A 27204-nucleotide genomic window follows, 5' to 3' on the forward strand; every position below is an offset into this window, starting at 1 on the left:
TGATGATTAGTAATGTTGAGCAGCTTTTTATATGTCTATTGGCCATCTGTATGTCCTCTTTGGATAAGTGTCTATTCAGGTCCTTTGTCCATTTTTTAATTGGGCTGTTTGTTCTTTTGGCGTTGAGTTTTGTAAGTACTTTATAAATTTTGGGTATTAACCCCTTATCAGATGTATCAGTGAATATGTTCTCCCATTCTGTGGGTTTTTTAAATTTTGTTGATGATTTTCTTTGCTGTGCAAAAACTTTTTAGTTTGATGTAGTTCCATTTATTTTTTTCTTTTGTTTCCCTTGCCTGGGTAATTATATCTGATTAAAAGTTGCTATGAGCAATGTCTGAGATATTGCTGCCTGTTTTCTCCTATGGTTTTTATGTTTTCTATGATTTTTATTTTTATGATTTAAGTCTTTAATCCATTTTGAATTTATTCTTGTGTGTGGTGTAAGAAGGTGGTCTAGTTTCATTTTTCTGCACTTATCTGTTGAATTTTTCTAACACCATTTATTGAATAGAGTATCTTTAGCTCATTGTATGTGCTTGCTTCCTCTGTCGAATATTAATTGACTATAAAGGTGTGGATTTATTTCTGAGCTCTCTGTTCTGTTCCATTGATCAGTGTGTCTGTTTTTATGCCAATACCATGCTGTTTTGATTACTATGGCCTCATAGTATAGTTTGATATTAGATAGCATGATTCCTCCAACTTCTTTCTCAGGATCGTTGTTGCTACACGGGGCTTTTTGTGGTTCCATGTACATTTTTGAAATAGTTATTCGAGTTCTGTGAAATATGTCATTGGAATCTTGATAGGAATTGCACTAGATCCATAGATTGCTTTGGGTAGTATGGACATTTAATGATGTTAATTCTCCCTATCCATGAACATGGTATGTGCTTTCACTTATTTGTATCTTTTTCAATATCTTTCTCCAGTGCCTTATAATTTTCCCTATACAGGTCTTTTACATTTTTGGTTAGGTTTATTCCTAGGTATTTTATTCTTTTTGAAGCAATTGTGAATGGTATTGTTTTCTTGGTTTCTCTTTCTGTTAATTCATTTTAAACTCGTTATTTCTGATATATATATATATATATATATATACATATATATATATATATATATATATACTTAAGGCACTAGAATTTTTTGAAATGATGAGTAAAGTCCATCCTTGGGCAGAAAGAATCCCCTGTTAAGTCATCCAAACAAAAAATGGTCACTCAGAAGGGGCTCTGGTGGAATGACACTCCTTTTATAGACTTGTTATTTTCCAAGCATAATGTTAAGCATTAACAACAGTTAATATGTAATAAGTGCTTTCTATGTGCCAGTCTTTCAAAATTTTACTACACTCATTTATCCTCATAACAGCTACACATTATGTAGATTATTGTTGTTATTCTGCCTATTTTATAGATTAGGAAATGGGGAGCACAGAAAGTCCAACTACCTTGCCCAAAAATCACTTACTAGTAAATGGAAGAACAAATAATTGAACCCAGTTGGACTCCAGAGCTAGCTTCCTATCCACATTACCTTATTTGATCCTCTCAATAATCCACTTGTAGTTTACAAATTTGGAGAGGAGAACATTGCAGACAAGTAACTTCCCTGAAGTCACTAGGCTAGAGCCAGAAGTCAAACCTGCTGCAAATCAATATTGTTTCTAATATAGTGTATGAGATAAATTGCAAAATGACCACCATTCTCCACCACTCCCTCCACACTCTTTGCAATGCATCTTTACAGCTCTTCCCATTAAGAGATGGAATCTGTTTCCTAACTCCTTGAATCTGAGCTGGCCTCAAGAATTGCTTTAGTCTGTACAATGTAGTGAAAGTGACTATGTGCCAGATTCAAGAGGCCTGGAGGATGTCCACTGAAATTCTTGCAAGCCTCCCCAGCTACTATGTGAACAATCCAGGATTTATCTGGTAGAGGGTGAGAACTAAGTGGAATAGAGCTGAGGGCCATCCCAGCTCAGGCCATCCTTGCCCAGCCAGCACCCAGCCTACCTGGTACCTGACCACAGACAAATGAATGAACCTAGCCAAGGCCAGAAGAACCTCGCAGTTGACCCAAGTCCAAATTGCTTCCATATAGAACAGTGAGCTAAAAAAATTGTTGTTTTAAGCTACTAACTTTTGAGGTAGTTTGTTATATAGTAAAAAGTTAACTGATGCTGTGTACAATAACTAAAATGCAATTTATGGACTAATTGTAATATACTCCCTATTTAGCTGGGCCAGTCAAGACTGCTACTACAGCCACCTGGCACAAAGCCATGCCCCCTGAAATCAAGAGAACAAAGCCTCAGACAAAGCCTCAGAGCAGAGAAGGAAATTCCTGTTACAAAGCTACTGCCCATTTTTTTATAAGACAATCCATGGGGTCACCCTCAGATCAGAGCTTGTTGACTTTCTTTCCAAAGTCTTGTCTTTGATTTTTAGAAATAAAAGAAACTCCTAGCCAAGTTTGGAAATGAAGTAATCAATGCTGCTTTTGTGAAAAAGAAAAAAGAAGCATGACTATAAAGTTATAATAATGTTTTCTTGCATTCCAAGAGTCTCAAAGAAAAGTACTTTCAACACTAACAGCCTTATTGACATAGTGGAACTGAGTGCCAGGCTCTGTAGACAGATTCCTTGTTTCAAATTCTGACCCTTCCTCTTACTGGCCATATGAATTTGGGTACTACTTGTGTCTCAGTTTCCTCAAAATGGGGACAATAAAGTCACCCATTCAAAGAGTTACTGTGATAATTAAATGAGATCACAATGTTAATGCCTGGCATACTAGTCTATAAATGATCATCATTAATCACCATTAATTAATCACTCAGATGGTAACTGGTAATGGTAGATTCTTACAAATAGCCCTTCACTCTGAGCCCTATTCCATATCCCAGCAGGACAGATACTTGGAATGGCACACAATTTAAAACTTACGAATTGGTTTATTTTATTTTATTTTATATTGTTGTTCTATTAATGTCCCAATTTTACCCCTGTTGCTCTCCATTGCCCCCCAGCCCTGGCCCCCAGGTCCCATAGTCAATCCCTGCCCTGTTGTCCATGTCCATGTGTCATTTATACTAGTTCCTTGACTAGACCCTCCCCCCCGTCCCCCCAAGGCCCTTCCACCCCTCCTCTCTGGTCACTATCAGTCTGTTCCTTGTTTCCATGCTTCTGGGTCTATTTTACTCATTTGTTTTGTTCATTAGGTTTCTGTTTTAAGTGACATCATATGGTATTTGTCTTTCACTAACTGGCTTACTTCACAAAGCTTAATACTACCCAGTTCCATTCATGCTATCGCAAAACTTAGGAGTTCTTTCCTTCTGCTGTGTATTATTATAGTGTCAATACCGCATTTTTGATTCACAAATCTACTGAGGGGCACTTAGTCTGTTTCCAGTGCTGGGCTGGGTAAGTAACACAGCTATGAACACGGGGGTGCATATATTCTTTTGAATTGGTGTTTCAAGATTCTTAGGATGTAATTCCAGCCGTGGAATCGCTAGAACAAAAGGCAGTTTTCTACAGTGGCTTCACCAGTGTGCATTCTCAACAATGCTCTAGGGTTCCCTTTCCTCCACATCCTCTCCAGCACTTGTTTTTTGTTGATTTATTAATGATGGCCATTTTGACCAGTGTGAGGTGATATCTCAATTGTGGTTTTAGTTTGCATCTCTCTTAATGGCTAGTGATGTTGCGTATCCTTTCATATGCCTATGGGTCCTCTGTATGTCCTCCTTGTAGAAGTGTCTGTTCAGTTCCTTTGTCCATTTTTAAACTGGATTGTCTTCCTAGTGTTGAGTCATATAAGTCCTTTGTATATTTTGGAGATCAAACCCTTGTCTGAGGTATCATTGGCAAATATGTTATCCCGTATGGTTGATTCCCCTTTCATTTTGCTGATGTTTCTTTAGCTGAGCAGAAGCTTTTTAGTTTGATATAGTTCCATTGGTTTATTCTTTACTCTATTTCCTTTGCCCCAAGAGATATATTGGTGAAAACATAGCTGCACGGGATATTTAAAACTTTACTGCCCGTTTTCCTCTGGGATTTTATGGTTCCATCGCTTACATTTAAGTCTTTTATCAATCTTGAGTTGATTCTGGTGTATGGTGTAAGTTGGTGGTCTAGTTTCATTGTTTTGCTTGTACCTATCCAATCTCCCAATCTCTCTCTCCTTTGTTGAAGAGGTAATTTTTACTCCATTTTATGTTCCTGCCCCCTTTGTCAAATATTAATTGACCACAGAGACCTGGATTTATTTCTGGGTTCTCTATTCTGTTCCATTGATCTCTACGTCTGTTCTTATGCCAGTACCAGACTGTTTTGATTACAGTGGCTTTGTAGTATAGTTTGATACCAGGTATTGTGATTCCTCCTATTTTATTCTGTTTTCTCAAGATTGCTGAGGCTATTTGGAGTCATTCCACATAAAATTTTGAAATATTTGTTCTAGATTTGTGGAATATGTCATTTGTATTTTAATAGGGATTGCATTAAATCTATAGATTTTAATGATGGTAATTCTTCAATTCCATGAACACAGTATGTGCTTCCATTTATTTGTATCTTCCTTAATTTCTTTCTTTGGTGTTCTGTAGTCTTCCAAGTACAGGTCTTTACCTCCTTGGTTAAATTTATCCCTAGGTACTTATTTTTCTTGTTGCTACAGTAAACGGGATTTTTTTCAAGTTTCTATTTCTGACATGTCATTGTTGGTTTACAAAAATGCTTTGATTTCTGAATATTGACTTTGTATCCCTCTATTTTGCCAAATTCACTTATTAGGTCAAGTAGTTTTTTGGTGGAACCTTTAGGGCCTTCTGTATACATTATTATGTCATCTACAAGTAATTACAGTTTTACTTCCTGTTTTCTAATTTGGATGCCTTTCATTTCTTTTCTTGATGAATTGCTGCGAACAGAACTTCCCCAAACTACGTCGAATAGAAGTTGAGAAAGTGGACACCCTTGTCTTGTTCCTGATCTTAGGGGGTAAGCTTTTAGTTTTTGCCTATTGAGTATGACGTTGGCTCTTGGTTTCTTGTGGATAGCCTTTATTATGTTGAGGTATGCACCCTCTATTCCCACTTTGCTGAGTGTTTTATCATCGCTGGATGATGTACTTTGTCAAATGCTTTTCCAGCATTTATTGATACAATCCTGTGAATTTTGCCTTTCATTTCGTTTATGTGGTGTATTACATTTATCGATTTGCAAATATTATACCATCCTTGCATTCCTGGGATGAATCCCACTTGGTCATGCTGTGTGATCTTTTTAAGGTATTGCTGGATCTGGTTTGCCAATATTTTATTAAGGATTTTAGCACCTATGTTCATCAAGTGATGTTGCCCTTAGTATTCTTTCTTTGTTGTGTCTTTACCTGGTTTTGGAATTAGGATAATACTGGCCTCATAGAAAGTATTTGGGAGTCTTCCCTCTTCTGTAATTTTTTGCAATAGTTTGAGAAGGATAGGGGTCAGTTCTTCCCTAAATGTTTGGTAAATTTTGCCAGTGAAGCCATTGGACTGGGGCTTTTGGGTGCCATGATTGTGATTACTGTTTCAACTTCACTAGTTCTTATCGGTCAGTTCAGGCTTTCTGCTTCTTCATTCAGTTTTGGAAGTTATATGTTTCCAAAAATTTGTCCATTTCACCGAGTTTTTCAAATTTCTTGAAATATAGTTGTGTGTAGTAATTTCTTACAATCCTTTGTATTTCTGTAGTATCAGTTGTGATTTCTCCTCTTTCGTTTCTGATTTTATTTATTTGGGTCCTCTCTTCTTTTCTTGATGAGCCTGGTTATTTAAGGCTTGTTGATTTTGTTTATCTTCACAGTGAACCAGCTCCTGGATTTATTGGTCCTTTTAATTGTTCTTTTAGACTCTATCTCATTTAATTCTGCACTAATCTTAATTATTTCCTTCTTTCTACTAGCTCTAGGCTGTTTGTTGTAGTTCTTCTAGCTCTTGTAGATGTAGGGTTACTTATTTGAAAGTTTTCTCTTTTTTTCATAGGCCTATACTGCTATGAATCTCCCTTTCAGGACTGCCTTCACTCTGTCCCATAGGTTTTGGCCTGTTGTGTGTTAATCTTCATTTGTTTCCTAAAACGTTTTGATATCTTCCTTGATACCATTGTTAACCCATTTATTATTTAATAGCCTGTTATTCAGTCTCCATGAATTTCAATGTTTTGAGTTTTTTCCTTGACGTTGGTTTCTAGTTTCAAGTCGTTGTGATCTGAGTAGGTGCTTGATATGACTTCAATTTTCTTGAATTTGTTGAGGATTGTTTTGTGTCCTACCATGTGGTCTATCTTTGAAAATGTTCCATGTGCACTCGAAAAGAATGTATATTTTGTTTCTTTGGGGTGAAAAGTTCTGTATATATTAGTTAACTCCTTCTGATATAGTGTTGTTGAATGCCACAATATCCTTGTTCTTGGCTTGGAAGATCTATCCATTGTTGACAATGCGGTGTTAAAATAACCTACTATCAGTGTGTTGCTATTGATATCTTTCTTGAAGTCCTCCAAGATCTTCCTTAAATATTTTGGTGCTCCTACGTTGGGTGCATATATGTTTACAAGGGTTATATCTTCTTGATGGATTGTTCTCTTAAGTTTTATAAAATGTCCTTTGTCTCTTTTGATGGTTTTTGTTTTGAAATCTATTTTGTAAGATATAAGTATTGCTATCCCATCTTTTATTTCATGTCAGTTTCTTTAAAAAAAATTTTTCCATCCCTTCACTTTCAGTCTGTGTAGATCTTTTGTTCTGAGGTGGATCTCTTGTAGAAAACATATATGTGCTCACGTTTTCTTATTCATTCAGCTACCCTATATGTTTAGACTAAAGCAATTAATACATTTATGGTTATTATTGATAGGTACTTATTCATTGTGATTTTCCCCTTTGTATGTGTGTTACTCTCTCTCATTCTTCATCTTCCTAAAGCAGTATCTTTAGCATCTCTTGCAATGCTGGTTGGCGAATATTTATCCTTTTAGTCTTGTTTTGTCTGGGAAACTCTTTAATCCCCCTTCCATTTTGAAAGAGAGCCTTGCTGGGTAGAGTAGTCTTGATTGCAGGCCTTTCTTTTTCATTGCTTGGGATATTTTTGCCATTCCCTTCTGGCTTGTAGTGTTTCTGTTGAGAAATCAGTTGATAGCCTTATCAGAGCTCCCTTGTATGTTACTAACTGTTCCTCTCTTACTGACTTAAAAATTCTCTGTCTTTGAACTTTGCCATTTTTAAGTATATTTTATTGATTATGTTGTTATAGTAATCCCAATTTTTTCCCCTTTGCTCCCTTCTGCCTAGTGCACCCCCATCCTTCCAGCAATCCCATAGCCCTTAGTTCATGTCCATGGGTGATGCATATAAGTTCTTTGGCTTCACCTTTTCCTTAACTTCCCCCTGTCTGTTTTGTACCAACCAATTATGCTTCTTAATCCCTGCACCATTTCCCCATTTCTCCCCATTCCCCCTCCCAGCTGATAACCCTCGAAATGATTCCTATACGTATGATTCTGTTTCTATTCTGATTTGCTTAGTTGGATTTTGTTTTTATTTTTTAGATTCAGTTGTTGACAGCTGTGAGTTTGTTGACATTTTAATGTCCATAATTTTGATCTTCTTTTTCTTAAATAAATTCCTTTAACATTTCATATAATAATGGTTTGGTGATAATTAACCCTTTTAGCTTTACCTTGTCTGGGAAGAACTTCATCTGCCCTTCCATTCTAAATGATAGCTTTGCCAGATAGAGTAGTCTTGGTAGTAGGTCCTTGCCGTTAATCACATTGAATACTTCTTGCCAGTCCCTTCTTGCCTGCAAAGTTTCTTTAGAGAAATCAGCTAACTGTCTTGTAGGAACCCCTTTGTAGGTAACTCTCTGCTTTTCTCTTGCTGCTTTTAAGATTCTCTCTTTATCTTGAAACTTTGGCATTTTAATTATGATGTATCTTGGTGTGGTCCTCTTTGGGTCTGGCTTGTTTGGGACTCTCTGTGCTCCTGGACTTGTATGTCTATTTCCTTCGCCAAATTTGGGAAGTTTTCCTTCATTATTTTTTCACATAAGCTTTCAATTTCTTGCTCTACCTCTTCTCCTTCTGACACTGCTATGGTTAGGATGTTGACACGTGTACAGTTGTCCCAGAGGTGCCTAAGCCTCTCACTTTTTTCAATTCTTGTTTCCTCTTCCTGTACTAGTTGACTTTTTTTCTTCCTTATCCTCTAAATCATTGATTTGAACCCAAGTTTCCTTCCCTCCACCATTGGTTTTGTGTGGATTTTCCTTCATTTCACTTAGAATAGCCTTCACTCCTTCACTGATGCGTTTGTCATACTCAAGCGTATCTGTCAAGCCTGTGAGCATCTTTATCATCAATGTTTTGAATTCTGCATCTGTTAGGTTGGCTATCTCCTTGGGTGTAGGTTGGCTATCTCCTTGGTGCTTAGTTCTCCCACTGGAACCTTGATCAGTTCTGTCTCTTGGGCCATAATTCTTTGTCTCCTTATCTTGACAGGCTCCTGTGTTTGTTTGCCTCTGAGTCTTAGGTAGAGCTGTCACACCTGTTACACTGTAAGGGGCAAAACCTTAGGTATGGGTCAGTATGGGCGACCGGTTTCACCACGTTGTGGCGCTGTATGTGGGAGAGGGGTCTGAGAGGGAACAATGCTGCTTGCTCAGCACTCACCCCTTTTCCAGGCACTTCTCCCATTTCCGTATGGGACTGGTGCCTCTCTAGACATTTCCCTGGCCGTCATTCCCAGAGTGGGTGGGTCTGTGGATGTTCTCGGATCATGAGGGGCCTTTAAACAAGCATACTCTGTTGAGAGACCAGCAGTTTCTTCCTCTGCCCCAACCCCCACTGGTTTGCACAGTCACAAGCAATGAGGCTTGCTTTTCCCTGGTGCTGGGACTGTGAGCTGTGTGGTCTTGTCAGGAGCTGGGAACGCTCCCCAGGTGTCCCTCCTCAGTTTTTAAAACGTGTGCCTCTGCTTTCTGCCAGACTGCTGCTGCCACCACCACACCACATCCTCTCCACCCAGGCTCCGCCCTTCCTACCTGTCCGGATGAGTATTTCTTCTGTATATCTTTGTTTGTTGGACTTCCATGCAGCTTGATTTTCTGGAACTTATGGTTGTCTCTAGTTTTGAGGTAGTTGTATTCCTTCTTAGTTATGGAGGGAGACCCAGCATGTCTGTCTAGGCCTCTATCTTGGCTGGAGTCCAAATTTTGCCATTTTAATTATGATACCTTGAAGTGTGCCTCTTTGGTTCACCTTCATTGGGACTCTCTTTTCTTCCTGGACTTGTGTGTTTTTTTTTGTCTCTTCAAGTTAGGAATGTTTTCTGCCATTACTTTCTAAAATAATTTTCTATCCTTTGATCCTCTTCTTCTGCTTCTGGTATCCCTATGATACAAATATTATTACGTTTCATGTGTCCTGTAGCTCTTCATTCTTTTTCAGTCTTTTTTTCATTTTGTTGTTCTGTCTGGGAATTTATTCTACCTTGTCCTTCAGCTCGCTTATCTGGTCCTCTGGCTAATCTAGCCTGCTTTTAATTCCTTCTACTGTATTGTTCAATTCAGAAATTGTATTCTTCATTTCCTCCTGGCTCTTACTCATATTTCTATGCCCTTTTACAAGCTGGTGTAGGATGCAGTAAATTCCTTATAGCTTTCCCAGAGTTCTTTGTAGTTTTCACTGAGCTCATTGAACTTCCTTACAATCATTGTTTTTAACTCAATGTCTGATAGTTTGTTTGCCTGTACTTCATTTAGCACTCCTTCTGGGGATTCCTCCTTTCCTTTCTGTTGGGGTTTCTTTGTCTTCGTATTTCAGGTGACTCTTCTTGTTTCTTCCTCTGGTTGATCAGTTTTGACTAGCTGTTTTTGCGGTGTGACCTTTTGTGGCAGGAGACCTGTGGGATATAGTGGTGCATTCTTCTTGATCTCCTGAACTCGTTGCCCTCAAGATGCCCTATCTTTGGGCTGTCTGGTTGTATTTGGGTTTTGGTTATTGTTGGGTCATTCTTTGGTGGGTCCTTCCCTCCGGATAACTGACTGAGAGTCATTTTGTCCACCATGTCTTGTATGTTATTGTACAGGTGCAGCCAAAACAAAACCAAACAGCCCAGGAAAGAAATCCACAGCCACAAAAATAACCCCCACCTACATTCACACTATCAACAGCAAATGAGCCAGTATTAATAAACTGTAAAGGAATTAAGACTATTATAAGGAAAAATAGATAAGAGATGACTAACTGAAAGAAAAATAATTTTTGATAGGGGAGATAGAGAAGCAATAAGAGTAGTGATAGAGACAAGTTACTGAGAGAATGAAAATAAAATTTACATCGTAAATAAAAAACAGAGGGAAGAAGGCAGAATGAAGTAAAAGAAAGGAAGTGTATATTATTAGGCTTAAGAAGATTTTATACATATATGTGTGTATACATATATATATGAAAAAGAAGAAAAAGAACCGAATTAAAATAGTTTCCCCACAGTACTATCGACAACCACTGAGCAAAGATTAATACAGTTGAGATCAGAATAATAGGGAAAGAAGAAAGAAAAGCTTAAGAGATGTCTAGAGGAAAGGCAGGTAATTTTGAGATAATAGAGGGAGAAGGAATACCAAGAGTGAGGAATGGAAACCAGGCTAAGACAGGGAAAGAGTCTAATTTAAAATGAAAAATGAAAAGGCTGGAGGAAGGTAAAAATGGAGTAGAGGGGAATAAGATTTGATATTTTAAATATCAAAATAGTGATCTATGAATATAATTGAAGAAATGCAACAACAACAACCATATCCACAACCAATGACCAAAGACTGACCAAGGTGGAGTGAGGATAAGGGTATTTTAAGAATGGGAAACATAATGTGAGATGACTAATGTCAAAACCATTTTTGGTTTTGAGAGGTTGGACAGGGGAGAAATATTAAGAGTGCAGAATGGAAACAAGTCAGCCAAAAGGTAGAATTTAAAACAAAAATAAGGAGAGGAAGTAAGACCGTAAAATGAAGAGAAAGGAGGAGCAAAACATGAGATTTGAAATAAACTATAATATAAAAACTGGTGACTTAATTTGCACAAACTTGAAGGACAAGAAATGAATGTTAAAAATCCATACAGGAGAGAAAAATGCAGATCATGAAGAAGACCTTGGAGGAATTTGTCTCACTAGTATCTGGTTTTTACCGCTTTCTTCTCTTTCTGGATCCACCCATGGTCATGTAAAGTTGTGTACCAGTCTGGGCCTAAGCAGCCCATTTGAGTCTACTATTGTTCCACAATCCGTGGCTGTCTTCTTCAATTGTTAATCTAGCCAATCTGCAATCAGCGATCACGCTTAGCACTGCAGGGTAGGGCTGAGTAATTCCTGTGGGCGGGGCCACAGCTTACCCTCAGGCTAATGCCACTTGGAGAGGACTGCTCTGCCTGTGCAGGATGGCTCTTCAGCTGCTGCCTGTTGGAGCCCAGCCAGCCCTCTTGCATCTCCTCAGCACTCCATACCAGACACATTGTAATGAAGTGGTTTCTTCTGTCTGTCCATGGTTTAAGGATTCTCTCAAGCTACAGTTCAGTTGGTTATTCCAGGTGATTTCTTCACAATTAAGTTGTAATTGCAGATTGTACCTGAGAACTTAGGGTAGCTTCCACTTATTCTTTTGCCATCTTCTGAATTGTTTATTTCTGAAAATTTCTATTTAACATTTTTGGACAGTTATTGACCATAGGTAACTGAAGCTACATGGGGGGACTACTATAGTTGCTTTTCAAGGATGTGGTACAGGGGGACTTCAGGTAGTCCTAATGGGCAGGTGGACAGACAGCAAATGGCTAAGAAGGGCAAACCAGGAACTCACAGAATACAAATCAGAACTCACCAGTTGTGAGATCCTGCTCACAAATATTTTGACATGCTGTATTTACTCTTTTTAAAAAATTGTCAACAGTCTTTTATTTATTTATTTTGTTTTATTCATTCTAATTGAATATATTGGGGTGACATTAACAAAATTATATGTTTCAGCATACAATTCTATAATATATCATTTGTATATGGTACTGCATGTTCACCACCCCAAGTCAAGTCTCCTTGCATCACCATTTATACCCCTTTTACCCTCTTCTACCTCTGTCCTTTCCCTCTGGTTATTACCATACTGTTGTCTGTGTCTATGAGTATTTTTTCTTAACCCATTCACCTTTCCCACCCAGCCCCACAACTTTTTAAAAAATGACCTGGACCTGGTTGGGTAGCTCAATTGATTAGGATGTTGTCCTGATATGCCAATGTTGCAGGTTTGATTCCTGGTCAGGGCACATACAAGAAGCAATCAATAAATGCATAAATAAGTGGAACAACAAATTGATGTTTTTCTTTCTCAAATCAATAAAATAAAATAAAACAGAAAATAAACTGAGATACTGCATGGTAAAATTGGGATTGGGAGCTTCTGTTGAAAACTCAGATGATATTGCCACACTGAGCCCACATTGCTGCATAGTGACAATCAGTAGGAAATGAGAAGCATAGCAGCTGCCACCTGAATTGCACAAGCTTCTTTAGTGGCCATGGTCTCCACCACTTCCTGCTGTCCCTTTATTGTTATTCCAAGTCTATTTCATTACTTCCTGGCCTCACAGCCCCTTGAATGTTTTTCCCTTAAGATAGTTTTCATATTACGGGTATAATAGGTTTAATAATTGCCCCCAATTGAATATGTCACCTTATATGACAAATGAACTTGGCAGTTGTGATAATTAAGTGTGCTAAGATGGGGAGATTATCCAGGTGTGTCCAAAGGTCCTTAAAAGGGAGGCAGGAGTGCCAAAGTCAGAGAAGAGATGTAACAATGGAAGCAGAGGTGGAAGTGATAGTATTGATGACTTTGAAGATTAAAAGAGGCAATGAGCCAATGAAAACAGGTGGACTCTAGAAGCTGGAAAAGGCAAAGAAACAAATTCTCCCTAAAAATTCCAGAAGGAACACAGTTCTGTGGATGCAGTTATTCTATACCCTGAATGGGAAGGATAGTAATGCACAATAAAACACTGCCTGCAGCATGTTTTCAAATATCCTACTGGATATTTACTAGGTAAAAAGCTTCTTTCTAATGATCTGAGAAAAGAACCTAGCTCCATTTAACGCATAAACACAAGGTCTTTTTGCATGGCTTTAATATACACTGATTTTTCCAGAAAAGCAACTACCATGTAGATCAAAAGAAAACTGTATTTTGTTTTATTTAGAACCTGAGTTTCTCATCATTTTATAAAATCAGATCACCATGGACAATATCAGTTACAGTATCTGAGTGACTGAAACAACATATGTGAGTCAATCTGCATTTGTAGCTGTTGTGCTCACGGTGATTCTGTGCATAGGTACAAGCAAATGACTGCTTTATATCTTCCAGGGTAGTTTTACTTGAGCTTTAAAAAAGGAAAATATATATTACTAACATAACAAATGATTTTTATTCTACTTCTCCTTTATGTTATAGTCCAATATAATATAAATGACCACTATATACATATATATATGTGAAATTATTGTATAGATAATTATAATAGTGGTCCTTAATTAATTATGCCTCCTGGGCCCATGCCCCTTTGCAAAGTGATTTTGCTACTTTTACTAGATGGAGGTCTATAATTCATCTCCTTATGAGTTGCTTTGTTAGTTGCTGGCCTTGTGAATTATCTTGACCAAAGAAATGTTGTATAAGTGATGCTTTTAGAGTTCTGGAGCCCAGGCCTTACACTGCTGCCTTCATCCTCTTGAAAGGCTGCCCTAAAACCACCAGAATGTGAAGGAGCAAGTCTGGCCTAATGCCGGATGAGAGCCATATGGAGGAGAACTGAAGTGCCTCAGCCAAGAGCCCACACCAAGTCCTCAGACATGTGAGTGAGGCCAGACTGGACCTACAAATTCTGCCCAGTCACCAGCTGAAGGCAGTCACCTGAGTTGAAGTGAGACCAACAGATGAGCTGCCCAGTCAGCCCACAGAAATAATAAATCATTGTTGTTTTAAGTCACAAAGCTTTCACATAGTTTATTCCACAGTCACGATCCTTTCATGTGGTTTATTACACAACAACACAGCAAATTACATAACTGGTAAAGAGACAATGTTATCTCAGCTGTTCATTTAGGACTCTAAAAAGAGTACTATATAGTGTGAAGAGGGCACTGAGTTCAACAGGGTGGAGATCCACTGCTCTGATGATTTCCCCCTGTTCTTAAAATAAAACCTGTACTCTTCACTGGCCTATGTGATATGGCTGCTGCACAGCGACATTGCCAACCTCACTTCCCATTTCATTTGCTCACTCTGCTCCTGGCCTCCTTTACTTTTTGTCCTTGAAATATGGCACTGAATTTGGCTGTCCTGATCATTAAGGAAACTTCAAAATAGCTGTATGTATGCTCCATAAATCAGTATAGACATAAAAAAATACCTATATAAATATCTATAGTTGGCCCACATATATATGTCCATCAGCTATTTGTACAATGTGATAATTTTCCATTTCTTAGTCTGTCACTATGTATTTGTTTAACAAAATACAAAACACTGCTAGCATCTAGCTAATTTCACAGCAAAACTGAAAGGTCCCCTGACTTCATTTATAGATGGTCACTTCAATGCCATACACATGCCACTTAAATCTTCTCTGTGAATTTTTACACACTAGTTGAATAAATTGATTTCACTTGCTAAATTCATATCATGAAATGCGCTGGGTCTCCTTCTAATGCTAAGGCTGAGATAACTCATGGAAATCACACATAGAAGGTTCAGTCTCCCAAAAATTAAGAAACAGAAAAATATTTGCTTATTAAAAAGCTGAATTTTATTCTGAACTTTTATGAGATTTAAATATCTAATGATAAGCAAACTATTTAATTAGGATCTTTATGAAACTAAGTAGAATACAATTCATAATATTAAAATGAACATATAAAACAATCAGGTTATTAATGAATCAAAATAAAAACCATCCAGCTTGCACAGCTTGTCCAAGGCAGAGTTCGGTTGGAAGTAAAGTCTGCCTGATTCTGGAGGCCAGTTTCTGAATCACTGGACCATGCACCATAGACTGCCTCATTTATGTGTGCAGACGTAAATATACACACTACACACATACCAGGCATGTGCGTAATTGGCCAAGTGCTCTATGGCATAGTAATTGGGAGTTGCCTGTTGCTGTCTCCCTCTGCTTTATTCCCTCAACTTTTTGGAATGTCATGGTACTTACAGGACAATCTTAAGGGCTCTTCCCCATGTGCCCGCATGAGGGCCTGGTCGGGGTGACTGCCCCGAAGTGTCTACCTTCTCACTCCTCTCTTCCACAGCCTCCAGATCTATCTCTCTGATCAGAATCTGGCTTCTGCTTTTGGCAAGCCCTCAGACCAACTGGCAACACAGTCTAGTGATCAAACTTCTAGACTCAAGAACCAGACTGCTTGGTTTGAATCTTGCTTCCTGCCACTTAGTTGCACACTTGGGGTCATTGTTTATTCTTGGTGCTGCACAGCCCTCATCTGTAAGATGGCAATAATAGCACCCACATCGGAGGATTAAATTGAGTTCCTGTAGGTAACATGTTTAGAACATGTGTGGTACAGAGTAAGGGCTCTGAAAGTGCAGAAACTACTATCCTTGAGTCGAGCCTCCTGCTAGCAATCTTATAGGATTTGCTCCTTTCTCTGCTCTAGGACCAACAGATCAGGGCAGTCTCCATATAGTCTACTTGCCTGCAGTGGCAGTAAATCTAGACACAGTAAATTACTTCTAACATAATCACTATGGCAAACTGACAAGTGTTCCTATAACTTAACTCTTACCTTGAAAGTAGATTCTGATTTTTAAGAAGAACCATATTCATTCATTCACTCAACAAATATTTAGTGGGTCCCTCCTATGTACTACTGGGGCTACATTATGCAATGAAAAATAAGGACAGCAAGGGAAAATGACTAGAAGGCCAAATACAAATCAGCGATTATTCTTTAGCAACCTAATATAAACACTTTAAAGAAATAATTTAAACAGCCCCAATAAACAATGAATTATGCTGCTGTTTAAGAGCCATTTGGATGCCAGTCAGTTATGGTGATAGACAAGAATGCTCCAGTTATATAATTCTGGCCAGAGGCCAGTTATCATTCAATTTAAGCATCTATTGCCAATAACAGGATGTGAGGAACAGTTGAATTGAGAAAATAGAAATCTGTTGTGCAGATATGGATAACAGGAGTGCCACTTGAGTCTGACAAATGGTGAGATGGCAGTAATGTAATTTTAAGCCTTCAAAAATAAACCATAAGACTATGTGATGGGGTAGGGTGAGGGTGGGATGGGATGGTATGGAATGGGGGAAATCAGATTTAATTAAGAAATTGTAAGCCAGGAAATGTAAAAAGTTAATGGTAATTCACCCACTTTGCCTATTTGTAGCATTCAAAATATTGAGCTTCCTGGACCAGCATGAAGGGATGGGTTTTAAGACTTACATCCCATGATGCCATGAGCAGCATTAAATACATCCCCTCATCCTCTCGGTAACAGGAACACCTCTGTCATCCCCTAATAGGTGAAGAAACTGAGGCTCACAGATTATATAGAGCACTCTCCAAAGCAGTAGTCAATTTTGGACTCGAGTGTGCTTGGCTGCCTGTCAAGTTTATCAATTCTTACAAGTTTAACAGTTTGAATGAGCCATATATTCTATATTCCTTGATCATTCATTATAACATTTAAATTTTTACGCTCCATTTGGGTACCCTGAAGCATCTGATGCTCAGAACATTTTCACTTAGTCCCAGAGGCAGCATATGTCAAAGATGAAATAAGAGTTGACACAAGAATGACTCATTAATCTCCAATACAAACAGAAATTTCTCTGATTCTTTGAAAGCATTTTATAACTGCCTAAAGGCTGAAACTGTTTCTACTTCCCTTGTTAAAAAATTATTTTGGGGTAAAAATTAGATATGCAGCCCTCAATGTGAAATTTTAATTATTGCCCTTTGAGTTGATTTTTGTGCCCTTGGAAGAGGTATAAATTAGAAGAATCACAGCTGAATAAATTTGAATACAGGCTGCACAGTTGAATATAGCTGCCCTATGGTTTAGAATTAAATTCCCAGCACCAGATCCACTCTAGTCATTTCTCCACACCCACTCTTATTTGAGAGGAGCAAAAAAGAATAGATACAAAGGGGAGAAAAATAAAAATGACCTTAATTCACTGTTATCCTTCAGCTACTGAAGGCTTCACTACCAGTATGTTTCCTTGAGGACAGGGCCATGTCTTGTTCTTTCTGTGCCCCATGGTTTAGCTCTGTGATCAGCACAAGTAGGGCCTTTAAATGTTTGAATGGAACTGAACTTGGGCAACTTAATCTATTTTCAAATATTTTTTACTTTTTTTTTTTAATTTTATTTTTTGGTTTTTCAATTACAGTTGTCCCATTTTTCCCCCATTGCTCCCCTCTCCCAGCCCATCCCTTCTCCCACAATCATATCCCTCCCCGTTGTCCATGTCCATGAGTCATTCATATACGTTCCTTGACTAGACCCTTCCCTTACTTATCCCCCTTCTCTCCCTCCCCCCTCCCCCCTACTGACTACTAGTCTAGTCTTTGACTGTTTAGTTCGTTTGTTTGTGTTGCTCTTTAGTTTCCTGCATTAGGTGATATCATATGGTATTTTGCTTTCTTTGCCTGGCTTATTTCACTAACCATAATTCTCTCCAGTTCCAGCCATGTTGTCGCAAATGGCAGGAGTTCCTTCTTTCTTTCTGCTACATAGTATTCCATTGTGTAGATGTACCACAGTTTTTTGATCCACTCATCTACAGGCGGGCACTTAGGCTGTTCCCAGCACTTAGCTATTGTAAACAGGGCTGCTATGAACATAGGGGTACATAGGTTTTTTTGAATTAGGGTTTTAGGATTTTTCGGGTATAATCCTAGCAGTGGAATCACTGGTTCAAATGGCAGTTCCATTTTTAGTTTTTTGAGGAAATTCCATACTGTTTTCCATAGTGGCTGCACCAGTCTGCATTCCCACCAACAGTGCAGTAGGGTTCCTGTTTCTCCACATCCTCGTCAGCATTTGTTATTTGTTGATTTGTTGATGATGGCCATTCTGACAGGTGTAAGGTGGTATCTCATTGTGGTTTTTACTTTCATCTCCCTGTTGGCCAATATGTTGAGCATTTTTTCATGTGTCCATGGACCTTCTGTATGTCCTCTTCAGAGAAATGTTTGTTCAGGTCCTTTGCCCATTTTTTAATTGGGTTGTTTGTTTTCTTGATGTTGAGTTGTATAAGCTCTTTGTATATTCTGGAGATCAGTCCCCTGTCTGTGATATCATTGGCAAATATGTTTTCCCATATGGTTGGTTTCCTTTTCATCTTGCTGATGTTTTCTTTTGATGAGCAGAAACTTTTTAGTTTGATGTAGTCCCATTTGTTTATTTTTTCCTTTATTTATCTTGCCTTAGGAGACGTATCCGTGAAGATATTGTTACGTGGGATATCTGAAATTTTCCTGCCTATGCTTTCCTCTAGGACTTTTATGGTGTCACGGCTTACACTTAAGTCTTTAATCCATCTTGAGGTTATTCTTGTGTGTGGAGTAAGTTGGTGGTCTAGTTTCATTTTTTTGCACGTCCCTGTCCAGTTCTCCCAGCACCATTTGCTAAAGAGGCTCTTCTCATTCCACTTTATGTTCCTTCCTCCTTTATCAAAGATTAGTTGACCATAGAGGCCTGGGTTTATTTCTGGGCTTTCAATTCTGTTCCACTGATCTATCTGTCTGTTCTTATGCCAGTACCAGACTGTTTTGATCACAGTGGCTTTGTAGTATTGTTTGATGTCTGGTATCGTGATTCCTCCTGTTGTGTTCTTCTGTTTCAAGATTGCTTTTGCTATTCAGGGTCTTTTTTGGTTCCATATGAATTTTTGGAGGATTTCTTCTAGGTCAGTGAAATAAGTCATTGGTATTTTAATAGGGATTGCATTGAATCTGTAAATTGCTTTGGGTAGTATTGCCATTTTAATGACGTTGATTCTTCCCATCCAAGAACATGGTATTTGCCTCCATTTATTTGTATCTTCCTTAATTTCTTTCTTCAATGCTGCATAATTTCCAGTGTACAGGTCTTTTATCTCTTTGGTTAAGTTTATTCCTAGGTTCTTTATTTTTCCTGTTGCTATAGTAAATGGTATTTTCTTTTTTGCCTCTGTCTCTGATATTTTATCGTTGGTGTACAGAAAAGTCTTAGATAGCTGTATATTTATTTTGTACCCTGCTATTTTGCCATATTCACTTATTATATCGAGTAGTCTTTTAGTGGAGTTTATAGGGTTTTTTAGGTATACTATCATGTCGTCTGCAAATAGTGATAGTTTTACTTCTTCTTTCCCAATTTGGATGCCTTTTATTTCTTTGTCTTGTCTGATTGCTGTGGCTAGGACTTCCAACACTATGTTGAATAGGAGTGGGGAGAGTGGACAGCCTTGTCTAGTTCCTGATTTCAGGGGGAATGCTTTCAGTTTTTGTCCATTTGAGTATGATGTTGGCCTCAGACTTCTCATATATAGCCTTAATTATGTTAAGGTATGCTCCCTCTATTCCCATTTTGCTGAGTGTTTTCATCATAAATGGGTGTTGTACTTTATCAAATGCTTTTTCTGCATCTATAGATATATGATCATGTGATTTTTGTCTTTCATTTTGTTTAGGTGATGTATTATATTTATTGATTTGCGAATATTAAACCATCCTCGCATCCCTGGGATGAATCCCACTTGATTGTGGTGTATGATCTTTTTGATGTATTGCTAGATCCTGTTTGCCAAAATTTTATTGAGGATTTTAGCGTCTATGTTCATCAGTGATATTGGCCTGTAGTTTCCTTTCTTTGCTGTGTCTTGACCTGGTTTTGGGATTAGGGTAATACTGGCTTCATAGAAAGTGTTTGGGAGTCTTCCCTCTTCTTGGATTTTTTGGAATAGTTTGAGGAGGGTAGGAGTTAGCTCTTCCCTAAATGTTTTGTAAAACTTGCCTGTGAAGCCATCCAGTCCAGGGCTTTTGTGTGCAAGGAGATTTTTGATTACTGTTTCAATTTCCTTCTTTGTTATTGGTCTGTTGAGACTTTCTACTTCTTCTTGATTCAGTTTTGGAAGGTTATATGTTTCTAGAAATCTGTCCATTTCTACTAGGTTGTCAAATTTCTTGCCATATAGTTGTTTGTAGTAATTTCTTATAATTGTTTGTATTTCTGAGGTATCAGTCGTGATTTCTCCTCTTTCATTTCTGATTTTGTTTATTTGGGTTTTCTCTCTTTTTTTCTCGATGAGCCTGGCTAGAGGCTTGTCGATTTTGTTTATTTTTTCAAAGAACAAGCTCCTAGTTTTGTTGATTTTTTGGATTGTTTGTTTAGTTTCTATGTCGTTTAATTCTGCTTTGATCTTGATGATTTCCTTTCTTCTTTTTGCCCTAGGCTTTGTTTGTTGTTGTTGTTCTAGTTCTTGTAGCTTTAGGGTTAGATTTTTTATTTGAGATTCTTCTAGTCTTTTCAGATATGCCTGTATTGCTATGAACTTCCCTCTTAGGACTGCTTTTGCTGTGTCCATAGGTTTTGGGCTGTTGTGTGTTCATTGTCATTAGTTTCTAGAAATTTCTTGATTTCTTCTTTGATGTCATTGTTAACCCATTCATTATTTAATAGCGTGTTATTCATTCTCCATGAGTTTGGGTGTCTTTGATTTTTTTCCCTGAGGTTGATTTTTAGTTTCAAGGCATTGTGGTCTGAAAAGATGCTTGATATGATTTCAATTTTTTTGAATTTGTTGAGGCTTGTTTTGTGTCCTATTATGTGATCTATCTTTGAAAATGTCCCATGTGCCTTTGAAAAGAATGTGTATTTTGCTTCTTTGGGGTGAAAAGTTCTATATATATCAGTTAAGTCCATGTGGTTTAGTGTGTTGTTCAATGCCTGTATATCTTTGGTGTTTCTTTGCTTGGATGATCTGTCTATTGTTGATAATGGTGTGTTGAAGTACCCTACTATAAGTGTGTTGTTGTTAATATCCTTCTTGTGGTCTTCTAGTATTTGCTTTATGTATTTAGGTGCTCCTATGTTGAGTGCATATATGTTTATCAGTGTTATATCTTCTTGATGGATTGTTCCTTTAAGTATTATGAAATGTCCTTCTGTCTCTTTTTATTTCCCTTGCTTCGAAATCCGTTTTGTCTGATATGAGGACTGCTACCCCAGCTTTTTTTTCAGGTCCATTTGCTTGGAATATCTTTTTGTATCCCTTTACTTTCAGTCTATGTAAATCTTTTGTTTTGAGGTGTGTTTCTTGTAGACAGCAAATATGTGGATCCTGTTTTCTTATCCATTCCGTTACCCTGTGTCTTAATTGGAGCATTTAATCCATTTACATTTAAGGTTATTATTGACATGTATTTATTCATTTCCCTTTGTACCTCTGTTCCTCTCCTTTTTTTTTTTTTCTCTTCCTTTTTCTTAGGACATTCCCTTTAGCATGTCTTGCAATGCTGGTTTGGTGGAGATGTATTCTTTTAGTCTTCCTTCGTCTGAGAAACTCCTTATTTCACCTTCTATTTTGAATGAGAGCCTTGCTGGGTAGAGTATTCTTGGTTGTAGGCCTTTGTTTTTCATTGCTTGAAATATTTTTGACCATTCCCTTCTGGCTTGTAATGTTTCTGTTCAGAAATCGGTCGATAGCCTTATTGGAGCTCCCTTGTAAGTTATTTGCTGTTTTTCTCTTGCTGCTTTTAGGATTCTCTCTTTGTCTTGGAATGTTGCCATTTTAACTATGATGTGCCTTGGAGTGGGTTGTTGGGGGGTTCCTCTTTATTGGAACTCTCAGTGCTTCTTGGACTTGCATAACTTTTTCTTTCATCAGGTTCTGAAAATTTTCTGTCACTATTTCTCCTATCAGTTTTTCTATTCCATGCTCCTTTTCTTCTCCCTCTCTTATTCTGATGATCCTGATATTATTTTTTTCTAATGCTATCCTGTAATTCCCTTACATCTTCTTCATATTTTTTCAATCTTTTTTTCATTTTGCTGTATCGTTTGAGAGTTATTTCCTACATTATCCTCTAACTCAATAATCCGATCCTCTGCTTCATTTAGTCTGCTTTTGACTGATTCTACTGTGTTTTTCAGTTCAGAGATTGCATTCTTCACTTCTTCCTGGTTCTTGTTGATAGTTTCTATGTCTTTTTTTATGCTGGTGTAGTTCTCTGCAAGTTCCCTGTAATTTTCTTGGAGCTGTTGGTAACTTCCTTGGAAGTTGTTTTTGAGGTTTTCGAGCATATTGAGCTTCTTCACCACCATAGTTTTGAATTCCATGTCTGACATTTGGGCTATTTCTATTCCATCTACCTCTCTTTCTGGGGATTCCTCTTTTCTTTTCATTGAGAGGTTGTTTCTGCGTCTTACCATGTTAGATTCTTCCTGTTTGTTTTTGTTATTTGGATTTTTCTGCTCTGCCTTCCCACCTTTGTGGTATGAGATTCTTTATGGTAGATCTGGGGGTTTCAGTGGTGCAGTCTCTTTGATCTCCTGAGCCTGATGTTCTTGGGGTATCTTTTATATCGTTTGTTTATGCTGTCTGGTTATATTTCAGATGCTTTTTGTTAGGATCTTTGTTCTGGCTAGTTGATTAAGAGTCACTCCATCCACTTTATCTTGAATTCTTTTGTGGAGATGTCAGTTCAGCCTTTGTGTGTTGTCTTGTTTTTCTGTATCCACAGTTGGTCTAATGAGGTGGGTCAGAGGTTCCTGTTCTTTGCAGCAGTGGCCCCCGCACTGTGCGTTCCTTCAGTGTCTGTAGGAGCTAGCCAAGGTGTCTTTGCTGGCACGCCTGTGAGCTGGTAAGGTGGCCCAAGAGCCCGCCTCTGGCCTGTCGCGCAGCGCTCCGGGAGTTTCCCAAGGTGGCCAGGGAGTTATCCTCAGGTCTGCCCCACTGTGCTCCAGGAGATGGTCTCTTGCCTGCCAGTGCTGGGCCCCAGACACTCGTTTATAGTGGAAGTGAGCAATTGGTGCCTATTGATGTCGGAGAATTATTTTGGCACTTGTGCACCCCTGCTCGCCCAAGGCAGCCAGGGATCTAGCCTCAGCGCAGCGCTCCAGGTAAGTGTCTGTGAGTCGCTGATGCCTGCTGTTCCTCGCGCGCCCCTGTTCGTCCAGGGCAGCTGGGCACCTAGCCTCAGCGCAGCGCTCCAGGTGTCTGTGAGTCGCTGCTGCCTGCTGTTCCGGCGCCACAGCCGCCCACCGTTCCTGCACCCGCCTGGGCAGGTACGCGCCGAGCCCGAGAGAATGCTCTGTGTTCTGGCCTGGCACTCGGGCCTAGCTCCCACTGGAGCTGGCCAGCGGCAACTGCGCACAGTCTTCTGTGTACCCAGAGGTCCCTCCCTGCGCCCGTTTGGGCACTGATCTTATGCCTGTTGGGGTGTGACCGAGGGGCCCCTGGACTCTCGGCCCTGCGCACCTGGGCCAGTGAATGATGGCACTTCCCTATGCGTGCCCGTGACCCAAGGGGAGGGTTGGGGAGTGAGCGTGAGCACCTCTGCGCCTGTGCTCCTCAAGAATGTACTTTCACCCCCAAACTTTCCCCCCCTCTCTGTAGTTCACAAGAGAAAAATATAAAGAAAAAAATTACGATTTCACTTGCTCAGCAGCACGCTGTCTCCCGTCTTTCAGCGCCTATGCCACCTGGTCGAGTCCTGTCTCTGCCAGCTGGCAGAGATCCGCTTTCCTCCTGACTTCCCTCTGGGGAAGCCTGTGGTCGCCAAAAAGCCTTTGTGTCCTTTCAGCCACGGCTCGGGCAGCCACCCCAGTCAGGAATCCTGTTTTGTCCCTTTTTCTTCTTTCATTATCTTCACTAAACAGGTTGTTCCCAGATGGTTTTTCTCTAATCCACCAGTGCCAAGGCTCGACTCCTGCCAGTGTCCAGCTGCTCACTGAGATGATCTGTCTGCAATTAGTCCTAACTACAGACGGGTCTCGGGAGCCTGACAGTGCAGCCTCCCCTCACTCCTCTGCCATCTCTTTTTTACACATATTCAAACAAAGGCTATTCCATTGTTCTCATTTCATTCTTTAATCATTATATTCCATTCTTTGTGCAGTCCAATAAAAGGAACAGTACATTGATTATACTTTGGCCAACAGCAAGATTAAAATGGAAGAGCCCTGAAATGTGACTTGTGAGGTCTCCCTTATTTAACAGCAGGTCCTAAAGCCAGAGACAAGGCCACCTGACAATGTCAAGCCAGGCTGAGGGCTCTGCTCTCTGGCCTCAAGCCTCACTACCACCTCACCTGGCCACTCCTAGCACCTGTTTAACACTACATGGGTGAGGAAGGTTAATTATGAGTAAGGGACAAGAATTAATTTGTCAGGGAAAGCCAAATGAACAATTGAAAAATACAGAAGATTTAAAAGTAGCTTCGATATTATAACCTAAGGCAAGTTGCAATCTGTGCTCCAGAAAATAGCTATGAATGAGAAAAAAAATCAGTATTTTCTGTACTTATTTAGAGGACAGCCTCTAATACCCGTTTTTTGCCGGAGAGATGGAAGACCAGGCTCTAGGCCTTGGTTGAAGATGTACTTCCTGGCTCACTAACTGGCTGATCATAGGTAATGTTCAACTTTTCTGAGTTCCAGCCCTCCTCCATAAAAGGGGGTTGATCTAAGATGGAATCTGGCTTAAACGGCTGTCGCAGGGGGCAAATGAGATGATTTGATCAGTGTCAACACTCAGTGGGCAACTAATCAATGAGACACTTTCTCTGACCACTCAGACTATTCCTATTATCACAGCAGTAGTCAAATCACAGGTGAAAGGAGAGCAGTCGGTACCTGAATCACTGACATTTATTGTACCAGCTTTTTCTGTTTATAGTCCCCTCCAGCAGAGCATACTCTGCTGTTAATGAAAGTGGGGATCTGATTATTGTGGTCTTTCCTAGTTCAATAAGGACAATGGGTCTGCATCAGTAAGTCAGGAGAATGAAGCAGGATTGTGGTTCCCTTTGAATTGACCTGAGTCTCAAAACCAAGCATTTCTTTTAAATAAATATAAAAGCATTGTCTCCTCAGTATATAAAAGTACCATCAGGGCAGCATCCAGTTCTCAGAGATCCTGTGCTGAAGGGTAACTAAGTGGCTGACACCATTAACTGAATGCTTTAAAGACCCTAGCGCATGTCAAACTGATTGGGATTTGCACTGTAGTTACTGCCATTTTTTAGTATCATTTTGAATCATTTAATCTGGATTCAAATTGTAGCTCTGCTAGTCTCCTTTGATTACCTTTCTGAACCTCTCTTTTCTCATCTGCAAAACACAGATGAAAACAACAGAAGGAACTTCATAGGGCTGTTATGAGGGATAAATGAAATAATGGCTGATAGGGCACTTAGGAAAGTGATTGGTCAATATTAAATGTTGTTGCTATTTTATTCTTTTCATGTGGGCCACCCAAAATTTTAGTATTCAAAACTGTTCAGGGAACATATCCAAAGTATCCTGTCAACTATAGAAAAGAGGAAGCCTCAAAGAGCATTTATATGGGGCTATGCCAGGATCAAAACACGATTCACACAGATGACTGGCTACAGTGTGATAATGACCAGTATGTAGTGAGCACTCAGTGTGTGCATGCCTCCCTGAAGCAAGTTACATGCATGGCATTTGTCATTAAGAGGAGCAGGAAGAGGCCAGAGGTGGGCAGATCAATCCAGAGTGGGATAAAAAGGGGCACTTTAATCTGAACATGTAACAAACAGGAGGAGCAAGCCCAAGAAAGCTGGCAGATAACCTTGTGGAACCCAAGTGGTCAGACAAGATGGCAGTGCACGTGTGTGTACAACTATGTGCCCTGGCTGGAGCTCAGTAAGTGGCCCGAAACACAGGCTTCCTCTCTCAAAATGAGAACAACGACTTGATGGTACTGAGATAATTATCTGCCACTTGATAAAAATGAATCATTTAGCATTTAGAAGAAATATAACCACTGACCTCAAAACATTTTTCTTTCTTTGCTTGGTGAAGCAAGCTAGCTATTCCAGGAAGCAGAATTGGAAAGATGAATGTTTCCAAATATTCTTTGGGGGAACCTAAAACAAACAAAAAGATTCCCACTGAAAATCCCAAATGGCTATCAGTAGAAGGTCAAGTCTTTGGCACCAATTCAACATCAACAGAAATTCCCAATTTGGGGTGCTGTGAAGAAAGAAACTTTATTCAGTGCAAAAGAGCTCAACTGTGAAAACAGCATGCTGTGAGGCTGCACTGGGGCTAGGCCCCTCTCTAGCTAGACAACTTTTCTGCTCTGCTCGGTGTCATTTTAATTTGTGCTGCACTGATTTGCCCCACTCTGCTCTGGTAAGACATCTTCGGTGTTTCATTTCAGCTGGGGAAACTCATTCTTCAGTCTTCTGTGGAAAGGGAAAGTGTGCTCTCAGAACCAGAGGTACTTATATAAACAGAAGTCCTGGACCCTGGTCCCTGACTGGTCTGTACTTATGCAAACGAGAACTCCAAATTCTTGCTGTTTGATTGGTCCAAAAGGCACTGTCCTGATTTCTCAGAATGAATCCACTTGGGCTGGTGAAGATGTTGATCAGGGGTGGGGTGGGGGGGGAGGGAGAATATAGCTGCACAGCTCCTATTGGATGGGAAAAGCCAATAGGCTGAAATAGGATTCCAGGAACTCCTTTATAAGGGCTGGCTTAGATGACAGAAACACAATGAGGTGCAGGCAGGTAGTTCAATGCAGAGGCAGGCAGTTCAGTGCAGACTTCTCCCTGAAGTATAGTTTGCATGAGAGGCCTCTGTATAGAAGTGGCTGCTAGGCTCCGTTTTTTAAAATTTGAGCCCAGTTAGCCACCAGAAGCCCTTCTTAGTACTGTCTCTCTCTTAGGGTTCAAATGGCCAAGGTAATCTGGGAGAAACATTTGCTTCTGAACCAAAAAAAAAAAAATACGGTTCACAAAATAACATGTCACTTGAGACTGCTGAGTTTGGCTGTGCTGTATTACTAAAGAAACTTAAATTATATCTGCACCTCTGTAGTCCAGTGAGGA

General features: G+C 39.3%; 1 protein-coding gene across 5 annotated transcripts in view; it reads right to left on the reverse strand.

Annotated features, from left to right (window-relative positions):
- The window catches only part of IQCK (IQ motif containing K), a 177064-nt gene that overhangs the window by 144852 nt on the left and 5008 nt on the right, over window positions 1-27204 (reverse strand). For all 5 annotated transcript variants that reach the window (XM_090277802.1, XM_090277800.1, XM_090277803.1 and 2 more), the window contains exon 4: window positions 26138-26235. In XM_090277802.1, the coding sequence (XP_090133928.1) occupies window positions 26138-26235 (98 nt within the window). The remainder of the gene's footprint in view (window positions 1-26137; window positions 26236-27204) is intronic.

This window comes from Furipterus horrens, unplaced genomic scaffold (assembly GCF_987537825.1).
Source record: "Furipterus horrens unplaced genomic scaffold, mFurHor1.1.pri manual_scaffold_5, whole genome shotgun sequence".
In the NCBI taxonomy this organism is placed as follows: Eukaryota; Metazoa; Chordata; class Mammalia; order Chiroptera; family Furipteridae; genus Furipterus; species Furipterus horrens.